At 38.0% G+C, this 25,244-nt stretch overlaps 1 protein-coding gene across 5 annotated transcripts in view; it reads left to right on the forward strand.

The window, feature by feature from the left end:
• The window catches only part of CAMSAP1 (calmodulin regulated spectrin associated protein 1), a 36,388-nt gene extending 11,428 nt beyond the window's left edge, over window positions 1-24,960 (forward strand). For 3 of the 5 annotated variants that reach the window (XM_040531195.1, XM_040531194.1, XM_040531192.1), the window contains exons 3-19: window positions 7,393-7,655; window positions 7,845-8,006; window positions 9,218-9,298; window positions 10,271-10,303; window positions 13,724-13,865; window positions 14,607-14,746; window positions 14,846-14,942; window positions 15,378-15,555; window positions 16,276-16,370; window positions 16,828-16,912; window positions 17,278-19,714; window positions 21,109-21,245; window positions 21,331-21,539; window positions 21,626-21,728; window positions 22,085-22,200; window positions 22,414-22,532; window positions 22,798-24,960. In XM_040531195.1, coding sequence (XP_040387129.1) covers window positions 7,393-7,655; window positions 7,845-8,006; window positions 9,218-9,298; window positions 10,271-10,303; window positions 13,724-13,865; window positions 14,607-14,746; window positions 14,846-14,942; window positions 15,378-15,555; window positions 16,276-16,370; window positions 16,828-16,912; window positions 17,278-19,714; window positions 21,109-21,245; window positions 21,331-21,539; window positions 21,626-21,728; window positions 22,085-22,200; window positions 22,414-22,532; window positions 22,798-23,100 — 4,700 coding nt within the window. In that variant the 3' untranslated portion in view covers window positions 23,101-24,960. The remainder of the gene's footprint in view (window positions 1-7,392; window positions 7,656-7,844; window positions 8,007-9,217; window positions 9,299-10,270; window positions 10,304-13,723; window positions 13,866-14,606; window positions 14,747-14,845; window positions 14,943-15,377; window positions 15,556-16,275; window positions 16,371-16,827; window positions 16,913-17,277; window positions 19,715-21,108; window positions 21,246-21,330; window positions 21,540-21,625; window positions 21,729-22,084; window positions 22,201-22,413; window positions 22,533-22,797) is intronic. The other 2 variants (XM_040531196.1, XM_040531193.1) reach the window with 1 other exon arrangement.
• Window positions 24,961-25,244: the final 284 nt, after the last annotated feature.

Below are 25,244 nucleotides of genomic sequence, written 5' to 3' on the forward strand. Positions count from 1 at the left end.
TTCCCCAAATAAATCTGGGAGCATGTCACGGATCTCTGTAAAAATTTCTGGACAAGGATCTGGAAACCTGCATACCTGAAAGACTATAATAAAGTCCATTCAGCTGAGACAGTAGTTCGAGGGGAGGGAAATTGATTAGAACAGAATAATCTTTTCCATCAGCGATCTTTGATTAGAACCAAATGTCCGCTTTAAGGAATTCTAGCAGCAGTGTGAAAACACAACTCTGAAGGTTTAAGTGGCCTAGGAGCACGGGTGCCACTGGGTTTCTGCGGTACCTGAGTTCACAGGGTGCTTCAATCCCTCTGAAAACTTTGTTCTGACCTTGCAGAAGGGAGTGTAGGAGGCTTCGAGCAGCTTGGCAAGCCATCCTTGGGAGCGATCGCTCTTCCCCAGTCGGTCGGATGAAGCAGGTTGTGGAGCAGCAGCCGAGCCCCGCGCCGATTTCTTGTGCTGCACCTTGGGAAAATAGGCAGTGGCAACGGAGAACTTTGGTTTCTCGGTGGATTGAGCTACGCCAGCATTAGTTTACGCGTAGAAATTGATTTCCATCATCGTGGTTGTGATAAAACTTAGATATGTAAGGAGCATAGGAAAGTGTTGTATGCCTTGGTGTGTTGCAGTTTGCTGTGAGCGTGTTGTTCGCAGCATTTCCATAACAAATGTTGCTGCTGCTTCATCACAGCTTGTAAAATTCAGGTTGTTCCAAAGGAACCTGGTGGGCTTTGCTTATTTACACCTTTCCATGGCCTAGCGTGCTTTACGTGGATTCCAGGCTTACTGCTAACAGGAGCCCGAGATGTTTAGCGAGATACAGGCAGGAGAGCCAAGTGTTAATGTAATCCATTGTAGAGGAAATGCAAGTTGTGGCTTTTCTTGTCTTTGAAGTACTTAATACTTACCTGTTAAATAAGGTTTTACAGTAGCGTAATAGCTACCCACAGTTGCCAGTTGGTAGGGGCACTGAGAAAATGTTCCCTGGGCTAAACTTGGCTAAGTAAACCCCTGTGTTCCCTGTTCCTATTCTGCCAGCTTTCTTCTCTGGTCTGTAATAAAAATATTTTTATGAAAGCTGTTGTGTTTTGCAAATATTCTAGTAGTTAAACGTTTTGTTTCTTTAATAATGCCTGTTTCATAAACACTGGATCTTACTTGTGTGAAGTTTACAAGGTGAAGAATTCCATAATTCTTTTCTTTCTTCTGTTTATCCAGATTTGTGGCTTTCTGCCTGATCAAAAGATAGGATAATAAAAGCGCAGTCACTCTCACCAGCAGTACACAAAGCCTTTCGCTTGTTTTTTTTCTACCCATTTTCCATAAACTTGTGTGTGTAATATTAGAGATCACTTCTGGAGTTTATAATAGAGTTCTGTAATGAGAACCAACAAAGAATGTTTTTGTTATAATGTACATGGTCTTAGTTGCTGGGAAAGTGTAGCGTCTGCTTTGTTCTGCAGCTTAGAGGACATCATGCAGCACTGAATAATTCTGTGAACAGATACTGATACTAATGAAATCTTACTCACAATTTGAATAAGCTTCGTTCTGTTTACCGTGATGCTTTGGCTCTCTTTCCATGTGAAACCAGTTCTTCATGCTTCTCGAGGTAAAGTCAGATCTGGCTGGCATCCACTTCTTCAGTTCAAGGGATAAGACAAATTTGTTCGGGATTGCTTTCTTTTTCTTTATCAAATTGTAATTAGCTAATCGTCTCTGAATGGGTGTTTGTAAGTGAGATGGTAAAGAAATGGTCCCTACCCTAAAGCAAGGAGGAGAGAGTCTGGAAATAATTGTCTTTCTCACTGTTGTTACATGTGAAGTTATTTTTGTAATCCTGTAAACCTTGTATGCAGAATGATTTATACTTGGAACTGACAGGTTTTTTTGAGAGATTAGAATTCACCGACAGGGTACCAAAAGAATCGCTTAATGAGAAGTTATGCTGGCTTATTTTTGAGTGCTTCATCTCTTATAAAAATAGCCAGTACAGATACCTCTGCACTAGACTCAAGGGGACAAGAAGACTTAAGAGTTTTTGCTGCTGAAAGTTGGAGAAATGTTATTGTGTTTTTATAGGTGTTGGAGATAGCAAAACTGGACATCCTTGCTCTGTGAGTCGACTGCATGCAGCCATTTGCAACATTTGCATAAAATCAGTGTCCAGTCAGCTCGGCTACTGAATGTAACGTGGTGAATTCTGTGACAATTCTTAACAAAAACTTAGGACAAACTGAATTATTACGTATGCACTTTGACGGGTCTGATTATCAGGTTGCATGCCATCTCATTTTGAAGTTGCTATAGAAACACTGGTAGTTTTTGTTTTATGTCTTTCAAAAAGCTTGAAAATGCTTCTGTAAAGCTTGCGTTGGAGTTGATGCTAAGATTTCCCTAGAGGTAACTACTGAGAGAGCAGGTTAGGAAAAGCAGAAGGCGTTTGCACACTTTTTGGTAACACGCAGTAGTAACGTAGAAGTGGCTTCCTTGTGGAGTTAGGATGGTATTGGAGACTGCAATATAAGCAACGAAAGGACACGGTTTAATTATTTTTTGTTTTGCTTTGGTAGAATTTGTTAAACTCTGCTCAAGCTGAACTTCTTGTAGCTGTATCTCAGGCGTTATTTGCTCAGAATTAAATTTTTCCAGTTGATTTTCAGAATTCCAAAGCACAAATGTGTAGAAGCACAAGTTTTGATGAACACACAGTGTTCTTACAGCTAAGTACAGTTATAGGTCGTGAAAGTAAGGTGTTGAAAAAGATGCTTATGGAACTGGGGCTTGGAGAGGCTGGGACACTTTCTTCAAAAGGAGCATTGACACATTCAGCAGTGTGGCAAGCAAAAAGGTGTGTGGCATGTTTGGAGACGGCGTTACTCCCCACGGTAGGGGTTGGGCAATCTGTCAGGGGTGTCTGTGGCTACCTGTGGAGATGGAGATGAAATCAGCTACTGGAGATGAAATCAGCATTAGGTTAATTCTTGTTGGTGTTGAATTGTTCTGAAACTGACAGCGTATTTCTGAGACTTTGACAGTTGGGAATCTTGGCGCTTGTAAGGGGAGAACGAGCTGACCTGGGTGCTGCAACTGATTGTTTTATGTGGCATTGTACTAGAGATAAGACTAATTAGCAGAGATGTGAAAGACAGGTCTCCTGCATTGCACTTCTAGGTACAGATTTCAAATTTTGAAGATCAGTCTCACAAATAAATGGCTTTTTGTTGGATGCTCCTGACTAGGAAGGCCGTGTTATCCCTAGCTTGAGCTGACTGCGTGGCGGACAGGGCATCTGCAGCTGCGATGCGTGGAAGTTCCTCAACACAGAGTTGCTTCTGTAGCGTTCTTTTTGCATTACAGCTTTTTCTGCCACTTATTTTTCATTTGTCCCTGCCGTGTGGGTAATGTGTTTATGTCCACAAGGACAGTATGAAGTAAATCTGAATTAAATAGTAAAGCTAATAATTCCACTCTTCAGCACTGAAGTATTTCTATCTGAAATTTTCAATGTGGCCTCTAGTTGGGATATCACTGTATTTGCAGTACTGTTCCCTGCTGTAACAGATAGGCGTTGGTCTCCAAAGTTAGCTAGCAGAAGTCTTGGATACACCAAGAATGTAGGAAATAAAGCTTGGCAAGTGCTTATGGTGAAATAAATTGCAAGTATTGGGCAATTAATGTTTATGAATAACTTTAAATGATCCTATTTAAATAATTAGTCCTGCTACTAGAAGTTGTTCTTTTCTCCCCTGTGTCTTCAATCCTGGTCACGTTATAATCCATCCAGTCTGTAAGCAGTTACAGGAGATCGGAAACAGGAAGCCAGAGGGTTCTTCAGTATAGAATGATTTGGGATCTCTTGTCTGGAAGTTCAGAATAAAGAACAGTAGCCAAGATACAAGATGTGTATTTTTTAAAGAAAGAATCTTGAGTGTATTTACCTCTGTGAGACATGGGATCTTCTTGCTAAGAACTGGGTCAATTTATTGCTAAACAAGAATTTTAAAAATCTTTACAAATGTTGCTAGTTTAAACAAGAACTAGTGTGGGGGATTTCACTGCCTTTGTTAGGCAGGAAGCTGAGCATCACATTCCAGTAGTGTCTTCTGTTTTGATAAGGGTGGAAAAATCCCACCCTGATGGGTTGTGCCTGTTGTGTGTTAGTGGTGGAGAGAAAGCTTTTCGCCTTCGTTAGCGACTGTGCAAATATAGATGCCTAACGTTGTGTCACCATTTAAAAGATAGTAAATAGGATCCTTTTCCCAGCATTTGTAGGTTTTTTTTGTTCTGTTTGGTTTGTTTTTCCTTCTCTTTGAAGTTTATCAGTTGAATGTCTTGAGGGAGAAGTCTTGGCAGCAGTTTTTATGATGCAAGTTAGACAGGGACTGTTGTATATTGTGCTCTTCTGACTTTTTAAAAGCCTTTTTGAATTGTGCAAATCCTAATTTTTGTCTTTCTACTATTTTTCCGAATTTTATTTTACGTATTCTGGATTGTTGAGTCCTTAGGCTAACTTGATTTACCGTAGCACCAAATTGAAAACTGTCAGCTCTACATGAGAGGGCAGCATACTATGTAAATTAACGTGCAGATGTGTGCCGCTGACACCTTTTATAGATGGATGTGGTCTCGATTTTGCATTATGTCAAAGACTGCACCCACAGTTCTTCCTGAACAGCAGTGTAACTAAATGCCACAGTAGGAAAAAGATAAATATAATCTGTTTGTACTATTGGCAAACGTGGAATTACGCTACCACAATCGGAATACCAACCAATAACACCTCCGTTTGCTGCTGCAATGGAAATAGTGACTTATTTTGTTGCAGTCCATAAAACAACCACCTGCCTTGTGGAGGAGGAACCTGCAGAAAAGCTGAGGCGAGCCGTTTGCTGCTCATGCCTTGGTGCCCAGGTAGCTGAGCTGCTGGGCCTCGGTGCGGGGATGGGATTCCTGGGCCGGCAGCGACTGGGCACGCAGCTCCAGGCAGCAGCTTCAGGCTGTCACCTCAATTCCCTGCTCGAGGTGCTCCGAGGAGCTGGGGGCACACCTTCCTACCAAAACCACCATGGCGAACAAGTACTGCGCATTTCAGGCATTTTGAACGTGCATAGGTTTCAATTTTTTATTTTTTTAATCCTTTAAAACTTGGAGTGATGCTAATACTCTTACCAGAATGTACTTCATCATAGGTTTTCTGTGAGCTGTTATTCTATTATTCCCTTTTACAAATAATTTTACTGAAAAGCAATATGTCTTAGATTGCTAAAGGTGTATCTGCTTGTAATGAAGCTAAAATGTTGAATAATACGAGCTGCTTTACATTTTGAGCTGTGGATCCTTCCCCAGTCATTAGAAATGGAAGCTCCTTTTCTCCTTCTGGAATTGGCAGCGGCCGTTAAATGGAATTACCTTTCAACAGCCTTTGATTTTTAGGTCAGGTTGACTGATGTTAAGGAGATTAAAAATATTTGCATTTACTACCTATCTCACTGAAAAATGGACAGCCTTGGTAACAAATACTGCTTATGTGGTGCCTGTGAGGTTTTATTGTATTTCCTGCCGTCTTCGATATATAGTCTGTATAGTGCAGCATTCAGTGTCCCTTAAGGGAAAAATGTTCTTTTTAATAAACTTCAGAAAGCTTTCAGTTTTGCAAAATAGGGGCAGTATTGTATGAGTAACTGCAAGGCCCTGTTAGGGCTGTTACGACAACACTGGTTTACTACACAGTTTTGTTTAAGTGAGGTTACTTCAGGCTCATGTAATTGGTAGCGTTCTGTCTCAGTTTCTCATCTTTATGAACACCAAGTGCTCCGCAGCATACCAATACTGCGTGGCTTGTTTTGCAGTTCGAAGATATGCTTTGGGTAGGAGTGTGTTCAACGGAGAAATTAATTTATGCTGGAAATGAGCTGAAAGTCAAAAAGTTGCCAAATTAGTAATTCTTCTAACTGTAGATGTACTTACTGAAATGAACTACTGAGGTGACTTCAGCGGAAGACCTTCACAGTGATTGGATGGCATAGGATCCAAATTCATGTCTGCAAATAATGGAATGTCTGCCTTCTATTAAAACAATGCACTCGAGGCTGGCAAGTACGTTTCCTGGAGGTGAAGACTGCTGTACTCACAGCTGGGCTATTATAAGTTCCATAGCTTCCATTCTGGTTATTGAACATGAGTAGAAGTGTTTATTTCGGGATTTACCTAATTTTAACTTGTTTTGTACCCTTCCCCTGATACCAAGGTAGTATCGCTTGCAAGAACTTTTCCTTCCACCTCGGACTGCCACAGCCTGTTGGCATTTGCCTTGTGTCGTAGTGTGTCAGCCTTTAGCACTGACAGTGCTTCGGAAGGCAGCGGGTGGATCTGAGATGCGTTACAGCTATTTCGGGTGATGGCAATATCAGTTGTTGGTGCCTGCCTTTCCTGCCAGCCACCAGCAGCTGTGTAAGTCTTCATTAGGGATGGGAGCTGGTGTGCAAGGATGAAGCCTTCTGTTTTGTCAGTGCATGTAAGTTCTAGATTTGGTGTAAAATTCGTGTTAAATCCAAATCCAAGTGGAATGGTTTTGCTTCAGAAGCTTTTATTTGAAGACTGAAAATCTGCCGTAATTTGCTTCAGTGCTCTCGTCTTCAAAAACACAATCAGCTATTGAAGACTCAGTTTGCCAAATATTTGTAAAAATGCTTTAGGTGCTAGATGCTTTGGTCCTTTTATGAACTTTGGCACCTTAGAATTTCTATCTTTGTCCGTTGATTAGCACCGAATCCAAAAATAGGTGGCTTGTTCTCTTTTTCGGTCTGAGAATGTTTAGCCAAGTGCTCTTGGTGACTGTTGCAGTTATTTAACTGCTGTGCACAGCTGTTTGGGGATGTTGCTTGAAGTAGCTGTAAACTTTGCTTGGAAGGCATACATGTTTTGTCAATCTGATACACGGAGCCTGCTAGCCTGTGATCTAAGTAAATAACTTAAAATTCAGGAAAAAATTAAAATGCCAATTGTATGCAGTAATTGGTAGAGGTAACAGTGCATTGTTGTGATTGAGCTGGGTCTTTCCCAAGGAACAGCTAGAGATGCACAGAGGGCAATGGACCCTCAGTCTTATTGAAGTGCTTCTGTGAAATGGGGCTCTAGTTATTTAGGAAAGTTACCTGGTAATGTGTAGGATTTTTTTCTGAACTGTGTGTGTGCTTTACGTAGTCAAAATAAAGCAAAAAGACCTATTGAAAACCACTTGTGATATGGAGCTGCAGGCCTACTGCATTCAGTATCTTCAGTGCTTGATTTTCTCCTTTCATATGCTGCCTTTTGAACAAAAGGAAGAACTTTTTACTTCGGTCCCTACCTGGTGCCACTTACCGATGTCACTCATTGAAACTTTCTTTGTTTCAGACAATGTCCCGGAGGAGCTGAAGGACCCGTTTTACATAGATCAATATGAGCAAGAACACATTAAACCACCCGTCATCAAGCTGCTGCTGTCCAGCGAGCTGTACTGTCGTGTCTGCAGCCTCATCCTGAAGGGGGATCAGGTGGCTGCTCTGCAGGGACACCAGTCAGTGATCCAGGCTCTGTCTCGAAAAGGGATTTACGTCATGGAGAGCGATGATACACCTGTGTCTGAATCTGACCTGGGCTGTGCACCAATCAAAATGGTTAGCTTGATTAAATCCACCTAATGATCTTTTTATTTAACACCATTTTAAATAGTTAAGGGAATGAAGAGCTTTTCATTTCTAGGTCGCTAACCTCGTGATTTTTTTTCATTGTAAATACAGTTAGAATATACAAAGTTTTTTCCTAAAGAATTTCATTTTTCAATACTTTCTGCATTCTTCCTTTAGAGTTCGCATATGGCAATGATTGATGCTCTCATGATGGCCTATACTGTAGAAATGATCAGCATTGAAAAGGTGGTCGCTAGTGTCAAGCGTTTCTCTACATTCAGTGCCTCGAAAGAACTGCCCTATGATTTGGAGGATGCAATGGTTTTCTGGATTAACAAGGTAAAATTTACTTCGAGATGTGTGTCTGTTCCTTATTGGCAATTTTCAAATTTTTCCAAAAGTTCTGATGATTGTCTCTCTTACCTGTGCTCTTCTGTCGTCTTTTCCACTTCAGACAAAGAGAACTGCTTTTAATTATTTTGTAACTTGTTAACTGAAGTCCAGCTGTAGCTGGATGTAATGATCTGTAGCAGGAGGATGTTATTGATGGTATTTGATTCCTTATTACTGCAACCAATGAGACCAATTTTAATTTCATCTTCCTGTTTGGCTTCTCAAGGCTTTCATATGGATTGGAAAGAGAATCAGATTAGCAGGGAAATGCAATTCCTTTTTCGTAGGGTTGCCATGATAGAGCTGGTAAATTTTTCAAAGTGAACTTTAAAATAGAGAAGATAATTAAGAATTAAATTGGAAAACTCCAGAAATTGGGTTCTTTGTTTTCAGACAAGTTGCTGTGAGATTCTTTAGGTAAAGCATTGTTTCCTGTTAAAGAAGAAGGTAGATTAATTCTGAGTAACTTTAATGCTATTTAACAGAAATCCTGAAACTTTTCAAAGGTAAAAGTTAAGTTTGTGGAAACCTTTTGAATGACAACAGAGCTGCATTCTAAAGAGAATGTATCCTTTGCAAACCCAGGTTTTCCTTTGATAATTTTACAAAATATGCACTTCTCTTTTTTTTTTTTTTATCAAATAGTTCTGAAAATATTTGTTTTCTTAGGTATCCAGTAGAAAAGTTATCTATTATGTATTAATGAGATACATAATAAGCTAAGTTCATTCGCCCATTTATATTTTTATCGATTTTATACGTTTATACTTTTTTTTTAACCTAAGCTTTGCAAATCTTAGAGGGAAAGCTATTACAGCTACTGTTAATAAGGTAGTTGGTCTTGAAAACTAATGCTGCTGATGTCTCTGATACTGCTTGTGTGTCTGTAAGTCTTATATTGGTCTAAATATCCTTGTGATTCAAGGAGATCTGTTTGAATTCAGAAGCAGATTTGTATGTCCGTGAGAAACTTTCACCACTGAAAGAGAAAACACATAGAAGATTCCCTTATTTACTTGTAATAAATTATTCTATAAGCTTTCTTCATTTTCAGAATGGATTGACCACTAAATTGAGGAGAGGATGGAAAAAAACAACAACTTTTGGAAACATATTAAAATGTCTTAATATATCCTTTCTATGCTGTGCCCTTTTAGGTGAACCTTAAAATGAGAGAAATAACAGAGAAAGAGATTAAGTTAAAACAGCAATTAATGGAAAGTCCAGGGCATCAAAAGGTAAAACAAATTTATCTTCAGTCATAATTTTTTGTATTAGTGATTAATGGATTTAAATATAAACATGTCAGCATTTTCTTTGTCAGAAAACATGAGGCATCCAGTCCTTGGAAAACCTGAGATTTTGTGCATGCAGTCTGTTCCGTGTGTACCACCAGAGCCCTTCCTTACCTTTCGGTCCCTGTAGTATCTTTTGATTTTCTTTTAAGTTTTAGTTCGACTAAAATAACTTGCTTCAGTTTAATGTTTTTAGAAAACTTCGCTTAGCTTTCAAAGCACAAAATATATAGCATATATTTTGAAAGCTTTTGGGGCATATTCGTTTTACATGAATTTATTGTCTAATGTAAATTCAGAGGGCTTATTCAAGTTCTATCCAGTAAGCATACTCCTAGCATTCAGCTGTTATAGGTGTGTGTTTGTGATCTTCCCTCCCCCCCCCCTTTTCTCTTGAAGTTATATCACAATGCACTAACACTGCAAAAACACAGAACGCTTTCATTTCTGGAGAATGTAAAATAATATTTTTCTAAAACGTAATATACACCAGCTATCCATGCTCCCGATTTATGATTTAATAGAGCCTTTAGAAAAGCTCTGCTGTGCTCTTCCCTCTTGTTGGCATTCCTGTGCAAAGAGGATAAATTTTAACATGTGAACAAGGCACAATTATTTAATTTTCGTGTCGGTGTCAAAGTTTTTTATGTACTTTATATAAAATCATATCCTTCAATGATAAGGGACTTAAGAGCTGTTTAATTTACAAGTTGCTGTATGGTCTGAAGGATCCCTTTAACCTTCTATTGACTTTTGGGTCTCATTTTAATATTTTAAAATTAAGCTTCTAGACTACAGCCCCTCTAAAATATGAAAGTGTTTATTGCTGAAGTGCATTTAAGTACTGCTGCTTATAACTTGCATTGCTGATGTTCCTTTCCTATTCCTACATTCCTTTCCTTGCTTCCTGAGCAGTCTCCTTCCAAATGGTATTGGAAATTAGTACCTGTAAGTGAACTACTTTTACACCAGTTGTCATCCACAAAATCATGGCTTTTTAAAATTTCTTCAGATTGTTTGCTTCCATTTACAATGCTTCTTATTCAGTCTTTAAAAAAAAAAAAAAAAAAAAAGGAAACTTAAACCTTCTGTGTAAGCTTTTGGCTCATCAGGCTTAATTTTCATAACCTGACTTTTGCATACTGTACAGCATATAGCATAATCACTTTACAGCACTTCAGAATTATTTCCATGGTGCAGGAGTGACGAATATGAAATACAAGCCAAAAACTAGGAAATTAACAATGGTGGAAATATCTGTATTTACCATTTTTATCGCAAGTAGGTAATTGATCACAGCACTAAGGTGATATCAAAGCTGGTCGGTTTAAATGGTTGCTTGATCTTTGAATCTATAGTTAAGATACGCAGATGTTTGCATTAGTTCATTTTGTAGTGCTCTTGCACTCTCATGGCAGGTAAATCTGTCCAAACCAGAACACCGTTATTCGTTGAGATGAGGTTAGAAGATTTGACAAACCAGTTTGGGCCCATTACTACAGCCCGTGGAATTGTATGGCGAAGTAAGGAAACTGAAGCTGGCATAATGGGAGGAAAAACAGAAGTAACATTTTACATATCAAAACAAAATATTTTCTTTTTGATGAAGTGTGAAAATGAAAGTTTAAAATACATATATATGTATATAGTGGGATTGATGGTATAGTATACAAACCTGCTTGCTTTTGGCTGAGCTTCCTGGGTTTGTTTGAACTTGCAGAGATTCTTTTTTCTTCCGGTGCTTTTCCTTGATACCTTTTCTCCTCCGCTTGCTGGATTTGGTGCTTTTCTGCCTGGGAAGATGAGAGCTGTTGTCTCAGTTGCAAATTCCAAAGAGCAGCACTTGGAAAAGGCAGGCGTGATCTGGCAGTCACCTATCCCACAGTCTCTGCCTTTCCCCGGAGAGCTCAGTCTCGCCCTTCTGGCTCACAATCTAGTACTTGTTTGAACTGAATCTATGGCCCACAGTAAAAACTTTAAATATCTGAAATAAAGGAAGTGTGAGTGGGGACCTGCTGGCTGATTAAACCTGCACCAGAGCCCTGTCTTCCAGCCTCATTTAATGACTCATGACAGTGTAATGAAGTGTTGCCCTAGTGCTTAGCACTTAGGTTTGTGTGTGCCCAAAGATCACATCTGTATTGGAGGCCTACATTTGATAGCAGTTCTAAGTTTCATGGATTATGTTTTGTTCAAAGAGACAACTGGGTGAGAGTAGAAGAAATAGCTACAGGAATGGAATTGACTTGCACGATACCATTGAGCAAGCTGGTGGTAAAGGAAGGAATAAATAGAAGTCATCTTTCTGCTAGTTCAGTACCCCTTAGATTATCCTGGTTTACTGATGATTTTGCGGTCTCCTTAGTAGTTCTTACGCTGTGCCACCTCTCCCCTATTTTTTCTTTTTGTGATTTTTTTTTTCTTAGCTTATATAGTTATCTCTTTTTGGTTCAGTAGCACCTGTTTTTGTACTTCAATGCATACAGATGCCATTTATTTAATAAATAAATCTCAAACCTCAGAATGTACAGAATGATTTAGAATTGTCATTGTAACAGACTGAATGGTTAAGAGAATTTAGTAGGGCAAAAAATAATTAAATGGAAAAAAACACCTTGATATTGTGTGTTTTCACCAAAGCTTAAATAAAGAAGAGGTACTTACAGATTTTAGATTTTATTTCTTGGTATTGACTGTGGTTGGTTTAAATTCCATTTAAACCTATTGGAAAGGAAATATGTTTCTACTTCAAATACAGGAGCAACTGACATTTAAAAAGAAGTTTCTGAAGTTTGTCTTTTAATTTGCTTACTTCGACTAAGTGGATAAATGATGAACCTTTTAAGCTAACCAGATCACCTTAGTGTGCGTACTTATTTTATCAGACTTAATGACAGCTTTTCCAGTGCATAATGGATGTTGCTAATGCATTTGATTTGTTTCGTGTTTGAATAACTGCCATCGTGTATCTCACTATTTCTTTTTGCGTAAGCCTGATCTGATGCATGCCATATCGCACTGCATGCTGGAACCAGTGGAATATGCTCGTGTGGTACAGTATGATTCACATTCCATTACATATTTGTGGAGTGCTCTAGGCTGGGGAAAAAGATAATTTGCACCTGGTAAAAGGAGAGGAAAAAGAGCATTAGCATGTAGACATAGCTTTTAGAGATACTTGCCAGGGAAACTTAACATAACATGTTTATGTATGTGGAAAGTAAATAAATGAAACAGGTTCTTATTACTCTGATTATAAGTGACCTTCATTCTTTCAAATAGAATTTTTCTCAGCCTGTGCCATCCTCAATTGATGCATATGAATGAGTGTGTGTGTGCGTGTGTGTACAGAGAGCTCTCCCAGGTTGTCTTGGAAAGTGTATAATACCATTGGTAAAATCAAAATTCCTTCTGATCATTAAAAACACACTCTATATTGGCTACCGCACTGGCGTAACATACAGCTACGTAGCATAGTAGATGTTAAGTGATGTTAATGCCCTACAGTGTAAAAGGAGTGTTTTCCAACACTGGAAGCCATTTCTGCAAGCTATGCAGTGTATTGTTCTTTTGCTTGCCGCATCATTTTGCTGTTGGGACTTGGATACAGCCTTCTCGTCTAGCGCATAGATTCTTTGTTAAATATCAACAGTAAAACTCTTCTTGCAAAAATTGCAAGAAGCAATGCAAGATTTGTTCCTTAGCTGGTTGGCTTTAGATACTCATCAGGTATGCTCAAAGCTGTGTGAGGGGCAGGGGCTGGATGGCCGAAGAGTTTGATGTTGATCTAGAGTGAAATCGAGGAGGGTTTTGCCATTGATTTTTAAAAGCTCTTCTTGCAGAGCATTCTTGGAAAAAGCCATGGTTTTCTGCTTTACACATTAGTATTTTGTACTGGCTTGCCAGATATTCTGCATCTCTCCAAGAAAACTTTGCTCTCTGTGGACAATGGCAAGTCTGAATGTGGGTAACACGTGAGAAATCGCTAGCTCATCTTAATTTCTTTTCCCCAAAGCTTTAAGTGTTTACATGTAGTTATCTGTGTCTCTTTCTTTGGATCTGCTGCATTCATGCATCTGTGTGGAAGGGTTTTGACTGAAATTGCTTGTAATAAATTAAAATGTGTGTATGAAGCTAAGAATTCAGCAGCACGGATTGCTTCCAGATATGAGGAGAATGTTTAAAGAGGAAGCACCGCCTTCTTCTGAATTGGCTTCCATTGAGAGAAGAGTATAATATGACCTTGTACGCTGTTTTTGACTTAGATAAAGCAAAATGCTGTAAAGGATCCACCATAAAGAGTTTACAGTACTTAACAAGAATTCCTGCTTTCCTAGGCATCACATGATCACTAGTTTTCTTTTTTAGGTGCGTTACCGAAGAGACCATCTTTCAAGCAGGCAATTACCTTACTTTCCTTTGCTTGAAGACTTGATGAAGGATGGTAGCGATGGTGCTGCTCTTTTAGCTGTGATACACTATTATTGTCCAGAGCAGATGAAACTGGATGGTATGTAATAAAGGGTTTTTAAATAAATATTCTGAAGTCTTTGAAGGTTGAACTAGAAATGCATTATCAAATAAAAAAGCAGCACATCTACTAGGTAGTGATCTATACCAAATTAGGTTACGTATGAGATCTGTACAAAATCAATGTATTAAAAAACAAACACCTTTTTGATTTCTGGTCTAGAATTGAATCTAGATTGAAAATAGGTTCTATTGCTCTTCAGTAATTGTCACTCTTCAGCATATTGAACATAATCTCTTCCCCAGAAAATATTTTCGTAATAATTCAATGTCCTTGTTCTATTTAAATTCTGCAAGTCAATATTTTGTATTATTTTTTAAATTCTTAGATACGTTGAGTCTTGCAGAGATGCCGAATGGTTTAGAAAGAACCAGAACTGTAAATCCTAGGAGTAACCTTGTATTATTTACAAATCTGTTTTATTTTTTAGTTTGTTATTATGTTTATATTCTGTAGCCTGTTTACCTTTTCTGTGACTGTGATAGAATTATATATGGATTCTAAAATGAATGCAAAATTAATAATGTGTCGTGCTTTTCTTCCCCTCCCTCCTTTTCCTATCCCTCTGGTACTTAAAAGGTAGAGATGTCACTGCTAGCCAATAAATATTGAATGGTATATAAGCACTCTGAAGTTCCTGTACACGGTATTTCTGTTAATGGTGGATGGGGGGTTAATTCTCTGGGGTAGTGTCAAAACTATTCTTTCTCACCTTTCTAGATATTTGTTTGAAGGAGGTAACGTCAATTGCAGACAGCCTATATAATATTCAACTTTTGAGAGAATTCTCAAATGAGTATCTAAACAAATGCTTTTATCTCACATTGGAGGACATGTTGTACGCTCCTTTGGTTTTAAAGGTAAGAAACATAATAAGGGATATACTTTTAAATAAAACACAGGTAAGTCATTAGCATGTATTTTGTTATTGTGACGTGTACTTTTTTCTTTTTTTCTAGCCTAACGTCATGGTATTCATTGCGGAACTCTTCTGGTGGTTTGAGAATGTCAAACCAGACTTCGTACAACCGAGAGATATTCAGGAAATAAAAGATGGTAAGTTTTTAATGTTTCATAAATATTAGCATGTTATTTAAAAATATTTACATTATAATGAAACTGTTGCACAGAGATGTTTCCTTTGTAGTTTTGTTTCTACTTGAGCTTTCTGCTGGCTGGGGGTTCTTTGAAAGCAGTAAAAATGGAAGCAGGATTAGTCCTAGATCCACTTGTGGTTTGAGTTCTAAATTTTGGAATGAGGTAGGCAGAATAGATAGAATTTTTTCTCTAAACCCACTAATTATTTACTTCCTTTTCATTAAGGTCATTGTAAGATACATATTTTAAATGCAGGTTATTATTTCAGGATTCATTTTAGTTTTGTGTTCTAAAGTTTGCACTCGAATGTACTGCAACCTGAAAACTTCCTTTTCTGTTTTGTTATTTCAATGGTTAGTAGAAGTTGCGTTAATGTTATAAATATATGCACAGTTAAAACAGTGTTGCAGCAGAAGAGCAGTCGTCCACCTGTTCCTATTTCCAATGCAACCAAGCGAAGTTTCATGGCTAGCCCTGCTAGTACAACTCCAGCAGACTTGCATCCCACAGCTCAGACAGGCTCTGAAGCTTGCAGCAGATACTACCTGCACCCTGAAGAACCTGACTACCTGTAAGTTTGTTTTCATGTTGTTGAGATTAATCTTCTAATTTATGCTTCCATTTGAGTAACATAGGAATTTTAGCTGCTAAATGTTCAGATTTTGCTACAAATTTTCTGCACATAATGTGAATTCACTCAATTTGTAAAATATTCTCAAGCTCAAAGAAATACTTGGCACTGTTATGTTCAATCTTTGGCAAATTCCACTAAACCTCACCACTAAATGTCACCGTTGTGTTATAGAAGAAATTCTTATTTCTGTTTTGAAGAAAACATGAAATGTGAAAATTGTCTGAGCACCTCATCTTTACTGACCATATTCTCTAAGTGGTGGTATGAAAAAAAACAAACAAACACTGTGATCTAATATACAAGCAGGTCAATGACAAAGCTTTTCAGCTGAACTAAGTTTGAGGGGAACTAGCAAGTTAATTCAGCCTTTACTTTGTCTCTAAAACGTAACTTGTGTAACAGTACATTAAAGTCACTATTTAAAAATGTAAAAACACTTTGATTTCAAGTAATAGTTTAGTTTTATGTTGTTACATGTGAAAACCTTTATTTCTCTTTAGGTAACTTCTTTAACGTTAGAGTTAATTATATGTTCTTGTGTTTTAGAGGAGGAAAAGGGTTACCTGTTACCAGTGTATCTTCCCCTACTGTATTGCTTTCTTCTCTTGTTATAGAAAAAAATTCTTGTACTAACAAGTTGTTGTTTTTCTGAATTAGTGGCAAAGGAGGAAGCCCTGCCTTTAGCCCTTCCCATCCACTGCTCCCTTTGAGACAAAAACAACAAAAATCTTTACAGGGAGAAGACAGCCCTGGTAAGTCTACCTTGAATTTACATTTCAACAGACAATTAGCATTCCTGTCAGTATAGTAACGAATGAAAAAAGATATTTTCTAAATAAAAAGAATAAAATTTATTTTTGGTATTATTTATACAGACACGGTTATAATTTGTGATTTATTTTCTGTGTTGGTTCTTTCTCTGTGTTTTCAAATGATTTGAATTTTAGCAAATTAAACAATTCTACGCTTGGAAACCCAAAAGTTGTGTATGTGTATAAAAATGTATATATAGGGGTGTGTGTATATATGTACACACATTCAGTGTCACTTTTCATTGTATTAGGCTTTTATTTTCTTTGAATATTCCAGCAAATCTGTTTTCTGCTGCCATCTCTTGGTGGAACAATGTGCTATGTTTGCTATAAAAGAAAATGAAACTCCTATTTGAAAGACAGTTTCTAAAACATTAACTGTTTAAAAATATTTCAGGTCATCGACATCGTTCTAATTCTCTGACCCGTGTTGATGGGCAGCCACGAGGTTCAGTTCTTGCATGGCCGGAGAAGAAACCCAGGTAATGGGTGCTTTTAAGCATTACAATACTGTTTAATGGAAGGATACTTCATCCTGTGACAATTTCATTGTAGTAATACGGTATCACATCCTGGATTTAGACTTGTTTTTTTGTTTTTTTTTTTTAATCTCCATTTTCACAGATGTCTGGATTTAGGTTTTGAACTGAAAATACTTTAAACATGATTTTCATTAAGCACTGTTAAAAATTTAAGTATCTGAAGTTGCTATTTACCATTGCTGGTCACTTTTTCTGCTGGTTAGATTTTTTAAGTGGAGCAAAAATTTTAGCTGCGTTTATTACAGTCCTTAATTCAACAATTTGTAACTTCTTGTGCATAAGCATCATGTTATTCTCTTTTCTAGGCCTTTGTCTCAGCCAACACCATTTGCTCTTCATCATTCTGCCAGTACTGATGTGGACCCTGGATCTGGTGATAGCATTAGTCTGGCTAGATCAATCAGCAAAGACAGTCTCGCTTCAAATATTGTTAATGTAACTCCCAAAAACCAGCCCCATCCTCCATCAATGAAAACTAATGGGAAGAGCTTGCTGAACAATGTTGAAATTGAGGATGAAGACGAAGAGCTTATTGCAATAATCAAATCTGAAGAAAGGCCAAACCGTGGTGATCTTGAATTGCAGAATGCGTCAGCCAGGGTACCCAGCATAGTTGCGACAGCGTGGTCTCCAAAAATAAATAGCGAGACTTTAGAAAGCAAACCAGACAGTTTTTACTTGGAGCCCTTAATGCCTGCAGTTCTAAAACCAGCAAAGGAAAAGCAGATAATCAATAAAGAGGATGAATGTGGGGAGGGGAAACAAAGGAGTTTTATAACAAAGAGATTAAATGAGGGACACTTGCCTTTGATCCGCAAGAAAACAAGCAGCAGTCATGGTGACCATGATCTCAGTAGGACTTTTACTCCAATTTCTAGTTCGGATTTCACTTCAGTTGCAGACTCTGGTACTGCAGACTCAGTAGCACTGGTGGAGGCAGGGTTAGAAGCTTCCAGACCTTTGGCTAGTAGCAGTTTGGATCCTTCTGTTCAGGATCAACCTACTGGAGGATTTTTTCTTCATGCTGCTAAATCTGATGATGATATAGCAAGTAAAGTCAACGTAAGTTACGTGAAGAGTCTTAATTCACATGTTCCAGATACTACGTGGACTATGGTGAGACAGGACTCTGATTCAGATCTCTTAGACATAGAAGACACTGAACAGGACTTGGTGGTCATAGATGACCATCCTATAGTCGCTAAATACATAGGCGAGGAAGAATCTGCAAAATTGCAGGAAGATATGAAGGTAAAAGAACATGAAGATAAGGATGATGCAAGTGGACGTTCCAGCCCATGTTTGAGTACAATTTCTCAAGTTAGCAGTGTGTCAATGGCTAGTGGGAGTGTCCGAATGACCAATTTCGCAGAACGAAAGCTTCAGAGGCTTAATAGCTACGAAACGAAGTCCAGCACAAGTAGTTCACAAAAGACCACGCCGGACGGGTCAGAAAGCTGTCCAGCACCACTGACCACGTGGAAACAGAAGCGAGAGCAAAGCCCCAACAGGCAAAATAAAGATAATGTTAATCTTTTAGCTTCTGAATTGGTGCAGCTTCATATGCAGTTGGAAGAGAAACGAAGAGCAATAGAAGCTCAGAAGAAGAAGATGGAAGCCTTATCAGCAAGGCAGCGACTAAAATTGGGCAAGGCAGCTTTCTTGCATGTTGTTAAAAAAGGGAAATCTCCTGATGTTCCACAACCGCTTAAACCAGAGCATTTTCCAAAAGAATATCCTCGGCACAATGGTGAAGATTTGGATGAAGTCTCTTTGGGTTCCAAGTCTGAGGATTTTTTTGTGAAGGAGGAAGAGAGAGAAGAAATGCTGAACGATGCTCAAGAAGTGGCAAAAGTGAAAATGCAAGAAAGCATAGCTTTTGTTGAGCAACATAAACCTAAAGACTCTGCTGCTATACATGAATTGGAAAAAAGTAAAATTATTTCTGCTGCCCTCCTAGAAGACAGCGTTACAGAAGTAGATATTAATGAATGTGATCTTTCTATTGAAAAACTAAATGAAACAATCAGCACACTTCAGCAGGCTATATTAAAGATTTCTCAGCAACAGGAACTACTTATGAAATCTCCAACAGTGCCATCACCAGGAACCAGAAGTAACGCTCAGGACCAAAAGGTAAAACCATCGATTCATTTTGTTGAGCCCCTCTCACCAACTGGAATGAACAATCTTCGTAAACCACCTCGATTTGGTCAAGGAAGGAGTCCTCGATCGGGAAGACCATCTGATTTGAAAGTCCCTAAAGAGAGACAACAAAATTCAGCACGTGTTAAAACTCCAACACAAAGTCTAGAAACCTTACCGCATTTAAGACCGTTCCCATCCAATAGCTTGTCAAAGACGCCAACAGAAATAAGCTTGGAAAATAGTCCTGATCAGGGAAGTGTTTCTCAAGAAAAGTGTTTCTTTGATACCTATAGACTTCACGATGAGAGTAATCAACGGGCACTTGTTCTCTACACCTCCAAAGATGAAAATATCATTTCGGAAATGAGCAAGGAGGTGAATAACAGCTTCAAAGAAACAGGGTTGAATTCTTCTGATGGCTCAGGAAAAGAAAATGTCCCAGTGGATGAGCCACTGAGAAGCAAGGCTAATCTCATTGAAGTAGATTTGTCTGACTTAAAAGCTCCAGATGAAGGAGAACTTGAGAACCAGGATAGCTCTACAGATATAATTAGTGAAGGTGATCAGAAGTCTGGTGTGGGATTTTTCTTCAAGGTAAATATATTACCTTTGTATGTTTTGTTATTTGTACACGTTTGTCCAGCATTAGATTTTTTTTCCCAGTTCATTCTTGCATCTTCTGAATGTGTTTTGGTTGCAATACTTATCATTTAAAAAAAAAATGCATTTGAAAAGAATTGCTTGCAGAGGAAAAAAAATTGACAATCTATGAAATCAGTCTCCTGAAATTGAGAGCAATCTACTGTTAACTTCACTAGGAACCAGGGCTAACCTTGCTTTTCTTCTTTCCCTTTAGTTTTTTCTATGTGAGTAACAGACAAACGTACACAGACAAACATGCAAACATTTTGTAAATACTCAGCACAAAAAAATCACAGAATGTAATGAGAAGAATTTACCATTTTGAAATCCGAGCATTCTGTGAACCTGCATCAACCGAAAGAAAAAATTCCGACAGAACATGGGCAGGTTTCTAATCAGACCTTGCTGAACAGGTTTTAAAGCTTATCAGGGAGCTGAGCATCTGAATTAGGGTTTTTGTTCATTTGCAACTGAGCTTCTCTGGTTTTTGAGTGGGCTAGCAGCCTAAAAAATCAAGGGCTCTAACGGGCGGGTAACTTAGTTGTATGACTGTAGATACAAGCAACAAATCAGATGCTCAAAGGCACTGTTGGAAGAAATTGTTGTCTTTCATGCAGTTTTTGTTTTTGTCTTGTGATGGCGGTGTGTAGATCTCGTGATAAAAATGTGTTAAATTGAAGTAATCTATCTCATTTCACACCCAACTCTGGCTTGTTAAGCTTTTGTTTTTGGAGTCTGGTGGTATTTCTTATGTTGTTGGGTTGGATGTTTTTTAAATGCCACTTGTTCTAGTCCAGCACCAGTATCAAAACATTTAGTGTCTTTATTTGTGCTTAGCAATGATTACTGTAAATATCTACGATGTGCTGACATGACATTTCTTTTTAAATTTCTGGTTCAAAAAAGTCCAGGTAGGCAGTGTCAACCTCATTGAATTTGACTTCTGATTTTGTATAGTATGATTCATATTGAATGACTTAAAGGTTAGCATTTATGCTGGGTTTATTTATGCTCCATCCTAGGCAGCTTTGTAGTTCCGTGATACTTCGCAGTTTAATGAGGTGTTGTGCTGGGTAAGCAAAATTAAAGCAAGTCAGAGTAAGTTGAGACCATATTTTCTTTTCTTCTCATGGAGTTAAAGGAAAGCTTCATGTCAAAGTTCTCCTAAGCACTAAAAGATTCAAGGTGGTTTTCTTATGTTTGTCAATCGTAAAACTAAGGATTTCCAAAATCATTAGCTTATGTTTTCCTAAAAATCTTTCTGGAATCCTCAGCAATTTTGTGATGTCCAGTTCAATGTGTTTTCTTGTATTCTTTAAAGCTTTCTATCCTTATGAATCTTGCAGGACGAACAGAAAGCAGAAGATGAGTTGGCAAAAAAACGTGCAGCGTTCCTTCTAAAACAGCAGCGCAAAGCTGAGGAGGCTCGGATTCGGAAACAGCAGCTGGAGGCTGAAGTTGAGCAAAAAAGAGATGAAGCTCGGTAAAAACATGTGGAAAGGGATACTACATCTCCTCTTTAAGATGAGGAAAATTTTTATATGTTAAACATGGTGTTTGTTTTTCAGTCGCAAAGCTGAGGAGGACCGAATACGCAAGGAAGAAGAGAAAGCTCGTAGAGAACTGATCAAGCAAGAGTATCTAAGGAAAAAACAGCAACAAATCTTGGAGGAGCAGGGACTTGGAAAGCCCAAATCAAAGCCCAAGAAGCCCAGGCCAAAGTCAGTCCATCGTGAAGAATCTTACAGTGATTCAGGGACAAAGTGCTCTTCCACCCGTAAGAATTTTGAGTTGTTTGTTCTCAATGAGTCTGCAAATCTGCTTTAATAAAATGTGTTTCACATTTTATCTTCTGTTTTGCAGCTGATAATTTAAGCAGTGCTCAGTCTGGTTCCAGTCTTTCTTTGGCCTCAGCAGCAACAACCGAACCTGAAAGTGTACATTCTGGTGGCACACCATCTCAGAGGTAAAGATATTTGAAAATAAATAAATGAAGGTTAAGCCTCTGTTACGAAATAGTGTTGGGATTCAGTGTTGTTTACTTCAGTTTGCCATCATAGAGGCACAACAATAATTAGGTGAATTCATGTTCTATGTGGCTGCCAAGTTTGATGGTCTGTACAAACTTGACATTTTGTTTTGCTTTTCCCTAAAAGAATAATAGAATTTTGCCTCTATAATCTGGCAGGGACAGTCTGACAATCCTGGGGAGGAGGAGGGACAATATTCTGTTCATTCAGGGCTAGTAACAATTTATTCAAGATTTGACAGGGGGTTGGAACTTGGCGTATCATAATTATTTTCCCTGTTACTCCCCGACAGAGTTGAATCAATGGAGTCCTTACCAATACTGAGCAGAAATCCTAGCAGAAACACAGAAAGAGACTGGGAGAACGCTTCAACGGCGTCTTCCATTGCTTCAGTGGCAGAATACACAGGTGACTATTTGAGTGTTTGTTACGAATAGCAGGTCATAAAAAGTTCTGATATATTTGGTGTGATTTGTTACTTTTGGGAAGTTGTCACGCCTAATTTGTTCTGTTTAATATCTAAAAGTAAGTTAATGGAGAAAAAGAGTTACTTTTTTACACCTCTGATGAATGAAAATCATAAGCGTTGGGCAAAAAGTTTACTGATCTATCTTCCTTTAGGTCCAAAGTTATTTAAGGAACCCAGCAGCAAATCAAACAAACCGATTATTCACAATGCTATATCTCATTGCTGTCTTGCTGGAAAAGTGAATGAGCCACATAAGAACTCAATATTAGAGGTAAGCAATAAAATATAAAATCATCAATGCGCTCACAGTAAATTTTGTCTGCAATACTCACTTTGTAGTCCTACTGATGCACTGCAGTGAATACCATTTCCCAAAACGTACCTGTGAAATGAGAAATGTTGTCAGTAACTGTCTAGCGTTTCAAAAAAACTTTAACACTTATTTATCTATATGTGAATGCTGAAAGCTGGGCATAAGGTGAGATTTTTCACTGAACAATCTTGTTTGTATGTTTGCTTATTTATTTTTAATGCAGGAACTTGAAAAATGCGATGCCAACCACTACATCATTTTGTTCCGTGATGCTGGCTGCCAGTTCAGAGCACTTTATTGCTACTATCCTGACACTGAAGAAATCTACAAGCTGACTGGAACAGGGCCAAAGAGCATCACCAAGAAAATGATTGACAAACTTTATAAATACAGTTCAGATAGAAAACAGTTTAATGTAATTCCAGCCAAAACCATGTCTGTCAGTGTGGATGCTCTTACTATTCATAACCACTTGTGGCAAGCCAAGCGACCTGCAGTGCCAAAGAAGACTCAGACTCGTAAATGACACTGAGTTCTTGGGGAGAAGATTGCTGAGTGGGATTGCAGCAAATGAAGACATTTCCCTACAGTTTGGTATGAAATGTGCAGAACCATGAACATTTTTTAAGAAGCTTCTAAACAGAAACCATGGATGCAAGTTATTAAGAATGAAGGAACATTGTCGGTGTTTTTTACAAATGATAAATCTGCTGTTACACCCAATGCTAACTACTGTGGCTTTCAACTGATGAGGGACTGTGCATGTAGCAAGATCTTTAACAAGTGGATTTCCTTTTACTTGAAGCTTTTCATCGGTACAAATTGGGAATTTAGTTCTGTTTCCTCTCCGACTCATTCCCTCCTCCTTCCTGTCATTCTTAAAGTTGGCAAGCTCTGAACTTCAGTAGAAGATTGAACAGATCTTGGGTGAAGTGTTTTGGGTTTGGTTTGGTTTTTTAAACAGTCTTTAGGGAAATCTTCCTTTCAGACCCTTTTGAGGAACTGTTTAATACATCAAATTGTTGTACTGTATCTACTGCCAACGTAAGTCCAGCTCTCAGATTTCTGAAAAAAGCCCCAACTTGTGCTGCTCAGAACAGTTTTACTTGCAGTATCTGTTTAGGATAAGCATTTCAAGGATTGCAAAAGCCAGTCTTTTTTTAGAAATAAAAAAATTTAAAAAATCGTTTGCAAATTTAAAGATTTCTGGAATACAATCATGAAGAGGCATACAGGTGCTACTGGCTGGAACATGCCTGACTGAAACTTGAGGCAAGCTGAATGGAGCACAGTTGTTACCGATTTCAGTTTCAGGTAGTGTCCTAAAGATTTGTTTGCTTTAATAAAAATGGATTCTGGTAGGTATAGAACATTTCCACTCTGAGCACGCTAATCCTGTACGATGGTGCACTTAATGATCACAAATTTTAATGTTTTTATTACATCATGAAATGTAATTCTACTTTCTTTGTCCTGTCTTTCTTCTGAATGAGCAGCATGCTCTAAAATGAAGAGTGTGTATGTTTTTTATTTTGGGTGATATATTAATATATTATTGATTTGTTTTTCTCATTTAAAAGCAATTTTTAAACAGAGACATTTGCATTTGTTTCAAAAGCCCAAATAAGTCGAATGGCTTGGATTTCTTTTCATGTTGAAATATTAAATCTTGAGTTATGACCTTAAAGATCTTTGTGTTTCAGCAGATTAAATTTTTGTCTGTGGTAACAGGGTATATTTGCAGTTCAGTTCCATTTAAAAAGAAAAATTCCCATTTCCATTTTTTGCCCGGGCTGGACTTCTGAGTAGCTTTCTGTAGCTGTTTCATAACTTAATCTGCTAACGTGCGGCTGCTCCATCCAGTTGGACACTGCTACCTGAGGGTCATGGAGGTTCGTAACTTTGGTTTGCACATGTTTACTTTTATTTGAAGTGTTACTTGAAAATACCTGTTCGGTGCAGAAGGCACTACACCAATCCTAGAGATGAACTGAGCTCTAAAGTACAATACAGTGTAATTATTAAACCTAGAGAGTAATGGAAGTTGCAACGAGTTATGTACATAAAGAGAAAATAGGGTACGTAATAAAGTGCTAACTAACTAGATAGAGCAAAGTGAAGGTCTTCCATTGCGGTCTCTCCATTTTTTCCCCGTCCAGTACTTCTTGACTAGGCTGCTGCAACTTTGTAAATTATGTTAGATAGTTTGCTGCTTGTAAATAATTAAAGGCTTTATGGTTTCTAAAGTGCTAAGTATTAAACACCATCGTGTGTGTAACTTTTGTTACCATGCTTTTCATGCTTGTGCTTTATTTCTCACTGTTTGATATTATATACCATATTTATTTTATGAAAGCACTGAAATTTAATAAAAATCATTAACTGATTTCCTTTTTATTTCATGTGTACCTTTGTTGTTGTGACACTTCATCCCGTCAAAGAACTAACATGCTTTAAAGATGTGCTATTCTGTGTTCAGTTACGCTCTTAGAAAGCTTCACCTGCAAGTAGCTCCAATAACTTGTCATAAACAAGAGCTTCATTCTCCTGACCTTGATTGAAATGTGCAAGAATTTGACCAAAAGGCTTTCGGAAAATTGGAAATTTATTTAGTAGTCTTTTTATGTTTTTATTTCATCAGTCCTCAGGCTCTTGAATCTGGCTGGTAGG

Source organism: Cygnus olor, chromosome 19, assembly GCF_009769625.2.
Source record: "Cygnus olor isolate bCygOlo1 chromosome 19, bCygOlo1.pri.v2, whole genome shotgun sequence".
In the NCBI taxonomy this organism is placed as follows: domain Eukaryota; kingdom Metazoa; phylum Chordata; class Aves; order Anseriformes; family Anatidae; genus Cygnus; species Cygnus olor.